This window comes from Moschus berezovskii, chromosome 5 (genome assembly GCF_049115385.1).
Source record: "Moschus berezovskii isolate FMDL1 chromosome 5, NW_MosBer_1.0, whole genome shotgun sequence".
Classification (NCBI taxonomy): domain Eukaryota; kingdom Metazoa; phylum Chordata; class Mammalia; order Artiodactyla; family Moschidae; genus Moschus; species Moschus berezovskii.
This window is the reverse complement of record NC_142464.1, coordinates 126,897,765-126,912,815: the sequence shown is the minus strand read 5'-3', so window position 1 is coordinate 126,912,815 and position 15,051 is coordinate 126,897,765. Positions and strand designations below refer to the sequence as shown.

The window sequence follows — 15,051 nt, the reverse complement described above, 5'->3', positions numbered from 1 at the left end:
GCCGGTTCATTCACCTACAAATGCATGGGAAGATTCCACACATCACCGGGCAATGACGCACCTGTGCCAGAAATACTAGCACCTGCCCTCTAGAGCACATGCTTCTCAACTAGAGTGCACCTCCTCACCACAGCTAGAGAAAGCACGCACACAAAAGCCAGCACAGCCAAGAGATAAACAAAATGTCTTAAAAGCAAGAGAAATTAGGAAAACAATACTATTTACAATTGTCTCAAAAAATACCTTGGAATAATTTAACTAAGAGGACTTCCCTGATGGTCTAGTGGCTGACGCTCCATGCTTCCAATGCAGGGGGCCTGGGTTCCATCCCTGGTCAGGAAACTAGGTCCCACACGCTGCAACTAAGACCCAGCGCAGCCAAATAAATAAAGAAAAATAAATATTTTTTAAAAAACCTCAAAGCCCACAGGGCCTCCAGGCTGGGAAGAAGCCTTTTTAAAAGTAAATAAATAAATTTAACTGAGGCTGTGAAAGCACATTGAAAGCTCTAAGACAGGGATGAAAGAAACTTAACAGACACAAATAAATGAAACACTATCCTGTGCTTAGGGACGCAAAGAATGTTGTTAAGATGTTGTCAGGAACCCAAGTTCAGCAGCTCAGTTGTGTCTGACTCTTTGTGACTCCATGGGCTGCAGCATGCCAGACTTCCCTGTCCATCACCAACTCCCGGACCCTCTTTGGGTCAGGGACCCAAAGAAATATTCAAATGCAAAGCAAGCTTGGTCAAAGCTCCATGGCATTTTCCACAGAAACAGAACAAATATGCTGAAAACTTGTGTGGAAACACAAAGGACTCTGAATAGCCAAAGGCACTGAGAAAAGGGAACAGGCTGGAGGCATCTCCCTCCCAGATTTCACCTGACATGACGTAGCTAATCCACCTAGAAAATGTGGAATTGGCACAAAAACGGACACAGAGGCCCAAGGAATAGAACAGAGAGCCAAAAACAGCCCTAAGGGTGTGCAGTCCATTACTGCACAGAACGGAACCGGAAACAGACACTGGGGAACGGACCGTCCCCTCAACAAATGGTGCTGGCAAACCGACCCCACACCCCGAAGACACTGAGCTGTCTACACAGGCACAAAAGCCGGCCTTCCACATCAAGCCCTTCCTCTCCTGGGTCCTCTGAAGACAGACACCCTCGGCAGTCAGCCACGCACAGGAACCTTCTCCCCACTTTTCCTCACCTCCTTCAGCAGCTCCAGCTCCCAGAAGCTCCTGAGGACACCAGCTCCCGTCAGTGTGAACTGGATGCCACAAGGCCCCAAAGCTGAAGCCCCAGCGGGTCCTGAGGAGACTGGGCTCCAGTCAGCTGTGCCAGCGCAAGGTCCTTGGGCAGAACATGCTCCACCAGCTCAGGGACGCAGGCTCCGCATTCCCTGTTAGCCAGTAGGAAAGTGCAGGCCGAGTTGCCTCACAGGTCAGTGGAGGCCCTGCCGCATGAAGGCAGGTCTGCGGCCTCCATTAAACTGTACAAATTCCTATTTAAATAGAGCCAAATATCCCAGGACTTCTCCAAAATAGATAAGAAACACTTAAGTGGAAAGAAACCATATGAAATGAAATAACTATAAACATGAACTTTAAAATTTGCACCAAATTCACTGAAATTTATTCACAAACATTTAAAATGCAAAATTATCAAAATTACAGAGAAACATAGCAGAAAATCTACATGACCTTGGCTTTTGTTTTCAGATCATAGGCTTTGAGTTTTGACACACACAAAAGTGTACAAAATAAAAACATTTTGGACTTTATAAATTTTAAGATATTTGTAAACTACATATCTAATAAACGATTTGGACTCAAAATAGATAAAGACTTCTAAAACAACCCCATAAAGCAATGGGTAAGGATCTGAATCTGAATGGGCTTCCCTGGTGGCTCAGAGGTTAAAGCGTCTGCCTCTAATGCGGGAGACCCAGGTTCGATCCCTGGGTCGGGAAGATCCCCTGGAGAAGGAAACGGTAACCCACTCCAGTATTCTTGCCTGGAGAATCCCATGGACGGAGAAGCCTGGTAGGCTACAGTCCACGGGGTCGCAAAGAGTCGGACACGACTGAGCGACGGAACGGAACGGAAGGATCTGAATGGACGCCTGTCCAAAAGACATATACAGATTTCAAAAATCATATAAACATATACTACTAGGGACTGGCGTGCTGTGATTCATGGGGTCGCAAAGAGTCAGACACGACTGAGCGACTGAACTGAACTGAACTAGGGAATCACCAATTAAAATCATGAGATATCACACCACACCTATTAGCTCTGCTAAGTCCCAAATATATGACAATATCAAGTGCTGGAGGGTAAAAAACAACAGGAGCCCTCCCTCACTGCTAGTGGGAGGCATGCACAGTCACTCTATAAGACAGCTGGTGTTTTTTTCCAACGCTAAACAAGTCTCACCTTGTTATCCAACAATCATGCTTTCGGTGTTTGGTCGACTGCTTTGAAAATCTATGTCCAAACTGAAACAAGGATGCAATTATGCACAGCAGCACTATTCATAATAGCTAAAAACTTGAAGAAATCAGGATATCCTTCAACAGATGAATGCAACCAAAGTGGAGTACATCCATGTCAAGGCAACTAGAGTATGCTGCCCCAAAATATGACTCTCTGGCATAAGGATTTATTCAGTCTTTAAAAATAAAGAAAGAATGAAATCTCAGAAAACTGAGTAGTGATTGCCCTTTTGTGAAGCACATTTATAACAGAGAAATCTCCATATTTAAGGGCTGTCCCTCTTTGCACCAGTAAAACACAAATGATTAAATCTTAAGTAGCTCTTATCAGTAGAGAAGTCCTGAGTTAAATCTGCAAAAAAACCATATGCTTCTTTACTGTGTTTCGCAAGATAGCTGCCATAACTGGCTTCCCCCACCCCAAGGTCTTTCTTTTGTTTGTATCTGAAGATGGTATTTGAGGTGATGGTTTTGGACATTTCAGGGAGTGACTCAGTTTTCCTGGGTAGCTCCCTTATATAGGAGGTACACATGTTATTACACTTCTGTTTTTGTCCTGGTAATCTATTTTTTCTTTGTTTTTGATTTTTTTTTACAGGCGAAGTCTCAACTAAGAATCTAGAAGAATAGAGGAAGAATTGCTTTTCTTCCCATACACATGCAATGAAATACTGCTTAGCAATAGAAAGGAATGAGCCATTAACCCATGGAAAGACAAGGATAAATCTTATCTGACATATATATTGTTAAGTGAAAGAATCCAGTCTCAAGAAGCTGCACACAATATGGTCACCTGTGCAGAAGCTTCCAAGCCAGTGTCCAGTGGGAGCTCTTGCCCTGCACCTGGGTTTCAAGTCCACAGCTCAGATCAACTCAGACACTACATGAGTATGTACAGGCTGATACATACTTAAGTAGATAGCACCAAGTTGGTAAAGTGTAAACAAAGATGAAGCATTTATCTTTTTCTATATCTGATGCTTCCAGAACTTGGCTTCTCCAATTGGCTCCCCTACAGGTTTGATGGTTTATTGTGACCAGATTTCCAGACACAAAGCAAAGTCCTAACACCCAGTATGTCCACTGCCCATGAAAAGACACATCTTCTCTGGCTGCACACGCTGCTTCTCGGTCCCTTCTGGCTGGACACCCAGTAGCCGGTGTCACTGAGTCGTGACTCTCACGTGGTGCCAGGAGTGGGGGAATGAAAGAACACGGCCCAGACCCACAAGAAAAACAGATCATCCACAAGGGCCCACTGTATACTACAGGGAACTCTACGCAACACTCTGAAATAACCTACAGGGGCAAAGCCTCCAAAAGAGACTAGATATGGGTCTATGAATGTCTTAATCTTGTTCTGTACATCTACAACAAACACAACATTGGAAATGAACTATATTCTAAATAAAATAACCATTAATCAGATAAATAAATTGAAATGCCTATTCTATTCCTTTCAAGCCTCAGTGACAATAAATGCTGCAGAGGGCCTGGAGAAAAGGGACCCTTCCCACACTGCTGGTAGACAAACCACCTCCATACAATAAAGCTTAGATTCCTATTTGACTTAATTACGCAGTGTGAGGTTACATGGACTTATGTATTAACCAAGGGTCTAACTATAGCAGAAAATGTGTGCTCAGTCACTCAGTCATATCTGACTCTTTGCGACTCCAGGCTCCTCTCTGTCCTCGGAATTTTTCAGGCAAGGATATTGGAGCAGGTTACCGTTTCCTACCCCAAGGGATCTTGCCAACCCAGGGGTCAAACCCATGTCTCTTGCGCTTCCTCCATTTGCAGGCAGATTCTTTACCACTGCACCACCTGGTCAGCTGCAGAGCAGGCAATAGTGAGGGAAACTGTGCCATCCCATATGTGAGACTGAATGTTTTTTGTCAGATCGGTAGCTGGTTGGCACAATATGTTTTAGAATACCCTCCAACAGTGATTGTGGCTAAATCCTGTTAAGTGTGACGCAAGTGTGTGAATCAGACAGTGACCTATTCATCCCAGGCAGGAGCAGTGAGTTTCTCTGAACAGTCTGTAATGCTTCTGAGTAACAAATTCTGAATTCCAAATAATGAAACATTTAGCTGAAATTTACACCCTCTTTGAAAGTTGTGTTCTATCATGAAAACTTTTCCTCTGTCTTTTTATTAATAATTTTTCACAATAACACTTTAACATTTTAACCCCTCAGTTCAGTTCAGTTCAGTTGCTCAGTCAGATCTGATTCCTTGCGACTCAATGGATTGCAGCCAGGCTTCCCTGTCCATGACCAACTCCTGGAACTTTCTCAAACTCCTGTCCTAACCTTAACCCCTAGGTTGTTAATACTATTATCATCAAGATAACCTTGTTTGCATAGCTCATGGAGGCAGAGTTGATCCATTGTGATTACTGTCTGGTCACATGCCTCTCCCAATTTCTAGTAATGTCCCTACATTCAAGATTTTTCTTTTTGTACCCCCCAAAATTCTATCCCTCAGATCTGCATTTATGCCAAATAATAAATATCTGGCAAAAAGAGTCGGACATGACTGAGCGGCTGAAGTTACGATTATATTGAACATTCCTGCCAAAACTTTTCTCGTCTCTAAGAATTAGAACACGATGAAGCAAGAAGAATGGCTGTGAGTTTAAATGATTTCTAGACCCTCTTAAAAAAATTAAACTGAGAACTGCTAGCACCTTTTCAGTTCAGTTCAGTTCAGTTGCTCAGTCGTGTTCAACTCTTTGTGACCCCATGGATTGCAGCACACCAGGCTTCCCTGTCCATCACCAACTCCCGGAGGTTGCTCAAACTCATGTCCATCGAGTCAGTGATACCATCCAACCATCTCATCCTCTGTCATCCTCTTCTCCTCCTGAAAGACGCTACATGAGTATGTACAGGCTGATACATACTTAAGTAGATAGCAACAAGTTGGTAAAGTGTAAACAAAGATGAAGCATTTATCTTTTTCTATATCTGATGCTTCCAGAACTTGGCTTCTCCAATTGGCTCCCCTACAGGTTTGATGGTTTATTGTGACCAGATTTCAAGTAATTATACTAATCATTGTTTTGATTTGTTCTCCTTATTTTAAAAATTTTTCTGCTTTCTCTGTCTCTCTCTCTCAGCATGGTTTTATTAGTGTTACTAGCTGTAAGACTTATGTTATCTATTTTATAAGACTGTCACTTGAATTTTGCAATATGTAACCAGACCGAGGCAGTTGATACATTTATATCTATATGTATATAGACATTTATAGTTAAGTGTCTAGAGATATTTAGAGCTTTTCTGGGTGGTTCAGCAGTAAAGAATTCACTTGCAATGCAGGAGATGCAATTTCAGTCCCCGGGTTGGGAAGATCCCTTGGAGAAGGAAATGGCAACTTACTCTAGTATTCTTGCTTGGGAAATCCCATGCACAGAGGAGCCTGGTGGGCTACAGGCCATGGGGTCACAAAAGACTCTGACATGACTTAGCAACAAAACAACAGCATAGAGACACTCATGTCTTTTGTCAGGTGAAATATGTAGGGTTAGGAGTAAAGCAGGCTGAGATGAACACACACTTCCATAAAGAAGGACACATTATCTGCAAGGGCCTGCTGTAAACATCAGGGAACCCTAATCAACACTCTGAAATAACATATAGGGGCAAAGACTCCAAAATAGACTGGAAACGGGCCTTTGGAAACCGTACTCTTATTGTTGTATACCAACAACAAACACAGCATTGCAAATGAACTATACTCCAGTATAAAATAACTATTAAACTGACAAATAAAACGAAATGCTTGCTATGTTCCCCTCAGGCATCAGTCTCCTGGGCGGGGGCCACATCTCAGGAACCTGAGCAGCACTATCCTGGGGACCAAGGCTGTGCCAGAAACTAAGCCCCTGATGGGACTTCACTATGGCTTCTGTTGCAGTCACACCAACAGTTATCTATGAGAGCATCCTACTACCTGCGGGTATTCCCTGCAACAGCAACCTGAAAATTATTGCTTATGAGTACTTAATATTCCAACTTTCCAGGGGGTGCTAGTGGTAAAGAACTCGGCTGCCAGTGAAGGAGACATAAGAGATGCGGTTTCAATGCCTTGGTTGGGAAGGTCCCCTGGAGGTGGGCATAGCAACCCACTCCAGTATTCTTGACTGGAGAATCCCAGGGACAGAGGATCCTGGTGGGCTACAGTCCATACGGTCATGACGGGTCAGACATGACTAAAGCGATTCAGCACACACTTAATATTCACAAAAATTGCTGGGCTCTAAATGATACCTGCTCTCCAAAAATTTCCAGGTGTAACTGACCAAAAAATGTAAAACATGGCAAAATATCACAAGATAATATCAATAGATATATCATACAGTATCACCTATCAGTAGGAAGGAGAAATCAATCCAGATGAGCTCATTTATATTTTAAATAAACACAGTCTTAGGAAATAAACTTATGGTGACCAAAAGAAAATAGTGGGACAAAGAAATAAATAAGGAGGTTAGGATTAAATTATACCAACCAAGATATATAAAATACAGGGTGGAAAGGAGGTTCAAGAGGTAGGAGAGGTAGGTATGTATACTTGGGGCTGATTCACGGTGTTGACTGGCAGAAAAAAACACTACATTGTAAAGCAATTATCCTCCAATTAAAAATAAATTTTAAAAAATAGTGAAATAAAATAACATACCTAATCAACACAAGAGAAGACTCTACACATGGACATCGCTAGATGGCCAACACCAAAATCAGAGTGATTATATTCTTTGCAGCCAAAGATGGAGAAGCTCTATACAGTTAGCAAAAACAAGACCAAGAGCCGACTGTGGATCAGATCATGAACTCCTGATTGCCAAATTCAGACTTAAATTGAAGAAAGTAGGGAAAACCACTAGACCATTCAGGTATAACCTAAATCAAATCCCTTACGATTATACAGTGGAAGTGAGAAATAGATTTAAGGGACTAGATCTGATAGACGGAGTGCCTGATGAACTATGGACGGAGGTTCATGACATTGTACAGGAGACGGGGAGCCAGACCATCCCCAAGAAAAAGAAATGCAAAAAGGCAAAATGGCTGTCTGAGGAGGCCTTACAAATAGCTGTGAAAAGAAGAGAAGCCAAAAGCAAAGGAGAAAAGTAAAGATATACCCATTTGAATGCAGAGTTATAAAGAATAGCAAGGAGAGATTAAAAAACAAAAAGCCTTCCTCAGTGATCAGTGCAAAGAAATAGAGGAAAACAACAGAACAGGAAAAACAAGAGATCTCTTCAAGAAAACTAGAGATACCGAGGGAACATTTCATGCAAAGATGGGCTCAATAAAGGACAGAAATGCTATGGACCTAACAGAACCAGAAGATATTAAGAAGAAGTGGCAAGAATACACAGAAGAATTGTACAAAAAAAGATCTTCCCGACCCAGATAATCAGGATGGTATGATCACTCACCTAGAGCCAGACATTCTGGAGTCCAAAGTCAAGTGGGCCTTAAGAAGCATCACTATGAACAAAGCTAGTGGAGGTGATGCAATTCCAGCTGAGCTATTTCAAATCCTAAAAGATGATGCTGTGAAAGTGCTGCACTCAATATGCCAGCAAATTTGGAACACTCAGCAATGGTCACAGGACTGGAAAAGGTCAGTTTTCATTCCAATCCCAAAGAAAGGCAATGCCAAAGAATGCTCAAACTTCCGCATAAGGAAAGTTATGACCAACCTAGACAGCATATTAAAAAGCAGAGACACTACTTTGCCAACAAAGGTCCGTCTTGTCAAAGCTATCATTTTTCCAGTAGTCATGTATGGATGTGAGAGTTGGACTATAAAGAAAGCGGAGTGCCAAAGAACTGATACTTTTGAGCTGTGGTGTTGGAGAAGACTCTTGAGAGTCCCTTGGGCTGCAAGGAGATCCAACCAGTCCATCCTAAAGGAGATCAGTTCTGAGTGTTCTTGGGAGGGACTGATGTTGAAGCTGAGACTCCAATACTTTGGCCACCTGATGCAAAGAGCTGACTCATTTGAAAAGACCCTGACACTGGGAAAGATTTAAAGAGGGAGGAGAAGGGAACAACAGAGGATGAGATGGTTGGATGGCATTGCCAACTCAGTGGAGATGAGTTTGAGTAAACTCTAGGAGTTGGTGATAAACAGGGAGGCCTAGCATGCTGTGGTCCATGGGGGAACAAAGAGTCAGACATGACTGAGCGACTGAACTGAACTGAATCAATACAGACCTACAGTACCAAGGGTAGTGTACTAAACTCTATAATAACCTATATGTGAAAAACAGTCAAACACAAAAAGATAAACGTATGGGTATAACTTAACATTTTATGCACCTGCCCCAAACACAATGTTGCAAGTCAAATTTACTCCAATAAAAATACACATTAACTTAAAAACAAAAGCAATGAGACACAACCTTTTCTGGCTTCCTCTCAAACATTCCACTCTAATTTACAACCAGGAACTAAGACTAACCCTAAGGCTCCAGTTACCATAGTAATAAGAGCAGGACATGAAGAAATGGTCTTGTGGCCATTTCCCAAAACAACATTAAAACTATTGTTCTTGGGCACTTCACGTTCACAAGGACTGCTGGGTTCTAAATGATACCTGCGTTTAAGAAATTTTCATGGCTTACTTCACTCTGTGCAACAGGCTCTACGTTCATCTACCTCGCTGCTGCTAAGTCACTTCAGTCGTGTCCGACTCTGTGTGACCCCATAGACGGAAGCCCACCAGGCTCCCCCGTCCCTGGGATTCTCCAGGCAAGAACACTGGAGTGGGTTGCCATTTCCTTCTCCAATGTGTGAAAGTGAAAAGTGAAAGTGAAGTCGCTCAGTTGTGTCCGACCCATAGCGACCCCACAGACTGCAGCCCACCAGGCTCCTCCATCCATGGGATTTTCTAGGCAAGAGTGCTGGAGTGGCTTGCATCGCCTTCTCCGCATCTACCTCACTAGAACTGACTAAAATTCATCCCATTTTATGGCTGAGTAATATTCCACTGTAAATCTGTACCCCAAATTCTTTATCCATTCATCTGTGATGAACATCTAGGTTGCTTTCCTATCCTGGCTATTCTAAACAGCGCTGCAGTGCACACTGGGGTACGTGTGTCTTTTCCGATGTGGAATCTATAACAAAGGTGCTAATGAGCCTATTTTCAGGGCGGGGATAGAGAACAGACACAGACAGAGAGCAGGCCCTTAGACACAGCAGGGGAGGCAGTGGGCGGGACACAGTGCCAGCGCGGCTGAAACACAGGCGTCGCCGGAACGCAGAGCAGACCGCTGAGGGGACGCTGCTGCGCAGCCCAGGGAGCTCAGCCGCCACTGCGACTAGAGGGGCTGGACGGGGTGGGGGTGAGAAGGAGGTTCAGGAGGGAGGGGACACACGTCCGCTTAGAGCGGAATCACGCTGCTGCATGACAGAAACCCAAACAGCGCCGCAAAGTGCTCACTCCCCAACGACAGTAAACCTTCAGAAAGGGAAAGACAATGATTAAAACATGGGCAGACTATCAAGACGGAAACTTCAACAGTCGGTCCTGCTCACAGTAAGGGACCCCCTGCGCCAGTGTGAAAGGCCATCAGGAAATATCTACAAAGAAGAAGCGGTGGAGAAGGCGTGGAGGAAAGGGAACCCTTTTATGGTGCTTGTGGCAAATAAATGGGAAAAATCAGCAGAGAGAGGGCTATGGAACTGCCTGTAAGACATAAACAGCGAGCTGCCCTGAGACACCGCAGACCCACTCCAAAGAGTATCTGAGGAGAAAATAAGATTTTGAAAAGCCACGTGTAGCCTAGTGTGCAATGGACTACAATTTATAACAGCCAACAAATGGGAGCAGACAAAATGTTTATGGAGAGATGAACAAATAAAGAACGCTTGTACACGTGTATGCAAGGCAATATGGCTCAGCTGGGAAAACGAATGATGGCTTACGTGATTTTCAAGAACAAAGATGAGGGACTTCCCTGGTGGTCCAGTGGCTAAGACTCTGTGCTTCCAACGCGGGAAGCCCAGGGTCAATCCTGGATGGGGAACTAGATCCCACGCGCCTCAACTAAGATCCAGAGTAACCAAAATAATAAATAAATTTTTTTAAAAGAAGAACAAAGATAAAACTGGGGTCAAAATAAGTGAAGAAAGTCAAAATCAGAAGAAGATCTATTGTAAGCTCTCACTTACCAATCTAAACATGCAAACCCGTGACTTAATTGAGAAAACACACGCAGACTCAGAGACTTAAAAACACGAACAGATGCCGACGAGTGGAGGGAGAGGAGGGTCAGGGACAAACCCAGAGGTTAGAGCCAGCAAATATGATCATTCACGCAAAGTAACCAACAAGGCCTAGCTATACCAAGGGAGTGCTGTCAACACTCTAACAATCTATATGAAAAAAATTCCAAATGTGAATAGACACATGTATCAGGCTCAGGGGGCAGTGGCTGGTCCATCCCACACCTGGAAGTGTCTGTACCTCAAGGCCCAGCAGACCCTAAGCCTGTGTGTGAGCCCCTGGGAGATGTGACACAAGGGCCTCCTCTGTGGCCCTCTTCCTACCCAGAACATTCAAAGTCCAGGCCATCAGTAGGGAGAGGCAGGGATGGGGGCTGCCCCATGTGGGAAGGGGACATGGGGCAGCTTGTGCATATGGACATCTTCACCAGGAGTGTGGGCTGTTGAGACGAGGGCACCAGCAGGGGCAGACAGTGGGCCTGAGTGAGCAGGGCAGGACCAGCGGTACACTGGAGGGGGCGCATCGAGCTTGGCCCATGCTGAGCATTGTATTCCACGACCTTTCCCTCTCCTAGTCACTGCAGAGGACTGAGCAGTGCTGTTCGAGTGACTGCTCTCATCCCCAGGCGCTGCTAATACTGCCCCTTCAGGCTCTGAGTCAAGGTGCCTGAGAGTGTGGGTCCAGCTGTGCCCACCAGGGAGGCCTGGAGGGGTTGGGCAGGAAGCACTGGTGTGGTCATCACCTGTGCAGAAGCTTCCAAGCCATGGTCCAGTGGGAACTCTGGCCCTGCATGTGGGTTTCACATCCACAGCTCATATCAACTTCTAACAGTTCAGCTTGTTTTTTAGGCACAAAGCAAAGTCCTAATAACCAGCAGTGGAACACTCAGCAGTGGCCACAGAACTAGAAAAGGTCAGTTTTCATTCCAATCCCAAAGAAAGGCAATACCAGAGAATACTCAAACTACCACACAACTGCACTCCTCTCACACGCTTGCAAAGTAAACTCAAAATTCTCCAAGCCAAGCTTCAACAGTACATGAACTGAGAACTTCCAGAAGTTCAAGCTGGATTTAGAAATGGCAGAAGAACCAGAGATCGAATTGCCAACATCCGTTGGATCATAGGAAAAACAAAGGAATTCCAGAAAAACATCTACTTCTGCTTCATCGACTACACTAAAGCCTTTCACTATGTGGATCACAACAAACTGTGGAAAATTCTTAAAGAGATGGGAATACCAGACCACCTTACCTGTCTGCTGAGAAACCTGTATGGAGGTAAAGAAGCAACAGTTAGAATCAGGCATGGAACAGCAGACTGGTTCCAAATCGGGAAAGGAGTACGTCAAGGCTGTATATTGTCACCCTGCTTATTTAACTTATATGCAGAGTACATCATGAGAAAAGCTGGGCTGGATGAAGCACAAGCTGGAATCAAGATTGCTGGGAGAAACATCAATAACCTCACCCTTATGTCAGAAAGTGAAGAGGAATTGAAGAGCCTCTTGATGAAAGTGAAAGAGGAAAGTGAAAAAGTTAACTTAAAACTCAACATTCAGAAAACTAAGATCATGGCATCTGGTCCCATCACTTCATGGCGAACAGAAGGGGAAACAGTGGAAACTGTGTCAGACTTTATTTTTTTTGGGCTCCAAAATCACTGCAGATGCTGATTGCAGCCATGAAATTAAAAGACGCTTGCTCCTTGGAAGAAAAGTTATGACAAACCTAGACAGCATATTAAAAAGCAGATACATAACTTTGCCAACAAAGCTATCTAGTCAAAGCTATCGTTTTTCCAGTGGTCATGTATGGATGTGAGAGTTGGACTATAAAGAAAGCTGAGTGCCAAAGAATTGATGCTTTTGAACTGTGGTGTTGGAGAAGACTCTTGAGAGTCCCTTAGCTGCAAGCAGATCCAACCTGTCCATCCTCAAGGAGATCAGTCCTGAATGTTCATTGAAAGGACTGATGCTGACACTGAAACTCCAATACTTTGGCCACCTGATGAGCTGACTCATTTGAAAAGACCCTGATGCTGGGAAAGATTGAAGGTGGGAGAAGGGGACGACAGAGGATGAGATGGTTGGATGGCATCACCGACTCGGTGGACATGTGTTTGCACAAGCTCCAGGAGTTGGTGGTTGGTGGACAGGGAAGCCTGGCGTGCTGCAGTCCATGAGGTTGCAAAGAGTTGGACACTGAACTGAACTAATAACCAGTACATCCACTGACTGTGAAAAAGCATATCTGATCTACCTCTTGGTGCTACTTTTGGGTTCCTCCTGACTGAACACCTGGCAGCCAGAGTCACTGAGTCATGATTGTGTGCAGGTGGTGTCGTTCTGGTGGGGGTCCAGGCTCACAAGGGGCCATACTGTCCATTGAGCCAATGCTGTGGCCATAGGTGTGCCCTCCACCCACCCATGAGCAGAAGCCACCATCCCCTTATGGATGAGGAGGATAAGGCCAAGGAAGGCCGTGTGCTTACCTGGAAGATGCAAACATGGGTGCAAATGCAGAGCTGCCTGCAGACACTGCTATGGAAACCCCTGATTCTTTCCTGAGAACATCAAGGAGGGGACATCAGGCCACAGCGCAAACAGTTCTGTGCAGGGAGCACAGGCAGGGGCCCAACCCACAAAAACCTAGAACAGCTCCCAGAATGGCAAGGGGAAGAGGCCCTCCCACCTACTAGACATGGAGGGAAGGGGCGAGGTCTGCTGGGCCACTCTCATCTTTGGGGACTTGCTGGGAGGCTCACACAGCTCAGCACAGCCTGTGTGCTCACAGCTGAGCTGGGTCACGGCACACCATAGGGAGGCACCGGGCCACCCCTGCACCAGCTTCCTCCTGCCCCCCTCCCTCAAGGTGCCTTATGTTTCCCATTGCAAATTGGCTGGGAGGAATGGGGGGGGACACTGCTGGCTGACTTTCTGGTCTTTCCAGGGATCACACCAAGGGGTCCTCCTGGGAGTGTGGGAGCACGGCCAGGGCTCCCCATGCACTCCACGCTGACGCCTACATGGCCTGGGCATCCCCAGTGGGCTGAACCAATCCCTGGGTCACTGCACCTTCTGCCACACTGAAATATGCACTGTGTGTGGGCCTACAGTCATGATGCTTGGGAGGGCGAGACTGATGGGAGCTGTCCTGCCTACTGTATAGCCTCCAGTGGCCTCCACTATAGACTCTCCAATCCTGCTGTGGACACTTCTGTCCCAGTAACGCCCAACAGGCCTGCTGGGAGGGGTGAGAACCCTGTCACGAAGAGGAGACGGGGCAGGCTCTAACCAGAGCAGACACAGGCAAGGCCCACAGTTGCCAGGGTGTTTGTCCCCCCAGAGCCCAGGACATGAGCGTCTGAGCCACAAGAGCTCCAACTGGAGGGGTCCGCCCCTGCCTGCAGTTTGGCTCACATGGAGGTCACAGCAGGGAGAGCCCACCCTTGGGTGATCTTCCAGCTCCCCCGCCCCGCCTTGGGATGGTGTTTCTCACCTACAGGCTAATCCTAGGAAAGGGCTTTAACACTGTGGGAGCACCGTGGTCACCCTGTGTGCCCTGTGTGTCCCTGGAACCTGAGGAGCCCACAGCACTGGGGCGCCTCCAGCACTGGCACTCCCAGGTCATGGCACAGAAGCCAGGGACTGGGCCAGAGGGCAGAAGCTGGCCCCTTCCTGATGCACGGCTAGGATGCCCATATGCAGGAGGGCCCTGGACCCAGCTTAACTACAAATGGGGTCTCCTACCCCTCCCCTGGCAGGGGGCCCTGCAGATTTCAGGGCCTGGAGATCCCTACTTCTGAACCTGACTGTGCGGTTGGGGCCCAAGACCATCCTGGAGGTTTTCCTGGAGGCTCCCAAGGCTTACTGCGCTGCATACTCAGGTGAAAGGACACAGATACGTCAGCTGAGGGCACAGGTAGGAGGCAGGGCTGGGCGTCCACTGGATGTGACCACTCAGGAAGCATGAGTCATGGCTGACCTTTAACCTCAGCCTCTGCTCAGGTCTCCAAAAGCCCCACTGCACATCAAGCCATCAGCACAGACCAACATGGACCGAGGCCCAGGGAGCACGGACACTCCCATCAAACTCAGGTGACCTCCCGGAGCCGGGAGCAGAGGCCGGTCAGCACAAGCACAGGACGGTCAGCCAGGGCCCATGTGCCTTAGCCCGCAGCCACTGACCACATTGTCTTGCTCTGCTCACGACAAGAGCATGGCCAGTGGAGGCAAAACGGGGTGTGGGAACAAGGCCAGGTCATCATCAGGATGGGTGAGAAAGTCTCTGAGA

At 46.2% G+C, this 15,051-nt stretch overlaps 1 protein-coding gene across 1 annotated transcript in view; it reads right to left on the bottom strand.

Moving 5' to 3' along the window:
- LOC148777952 (uncharacterized) overlaps window positions 1–15,051 on the bottom strand; it is a 79,063-nt gene that overhangs the window by 58,810 nt on the left and 5,202 nt on the right. Inside the window, exon 3 of the mRNA XM_088836646.1 lies at window positions 13,250–13,321. Coding sequence (XP_088692772.1) covers window positions 13,250–13,321 — 72 coding nt within the window. The remainder of the gene's footprint in view (window positions 1–13,249; window positions 13,322–15,051) is intronic.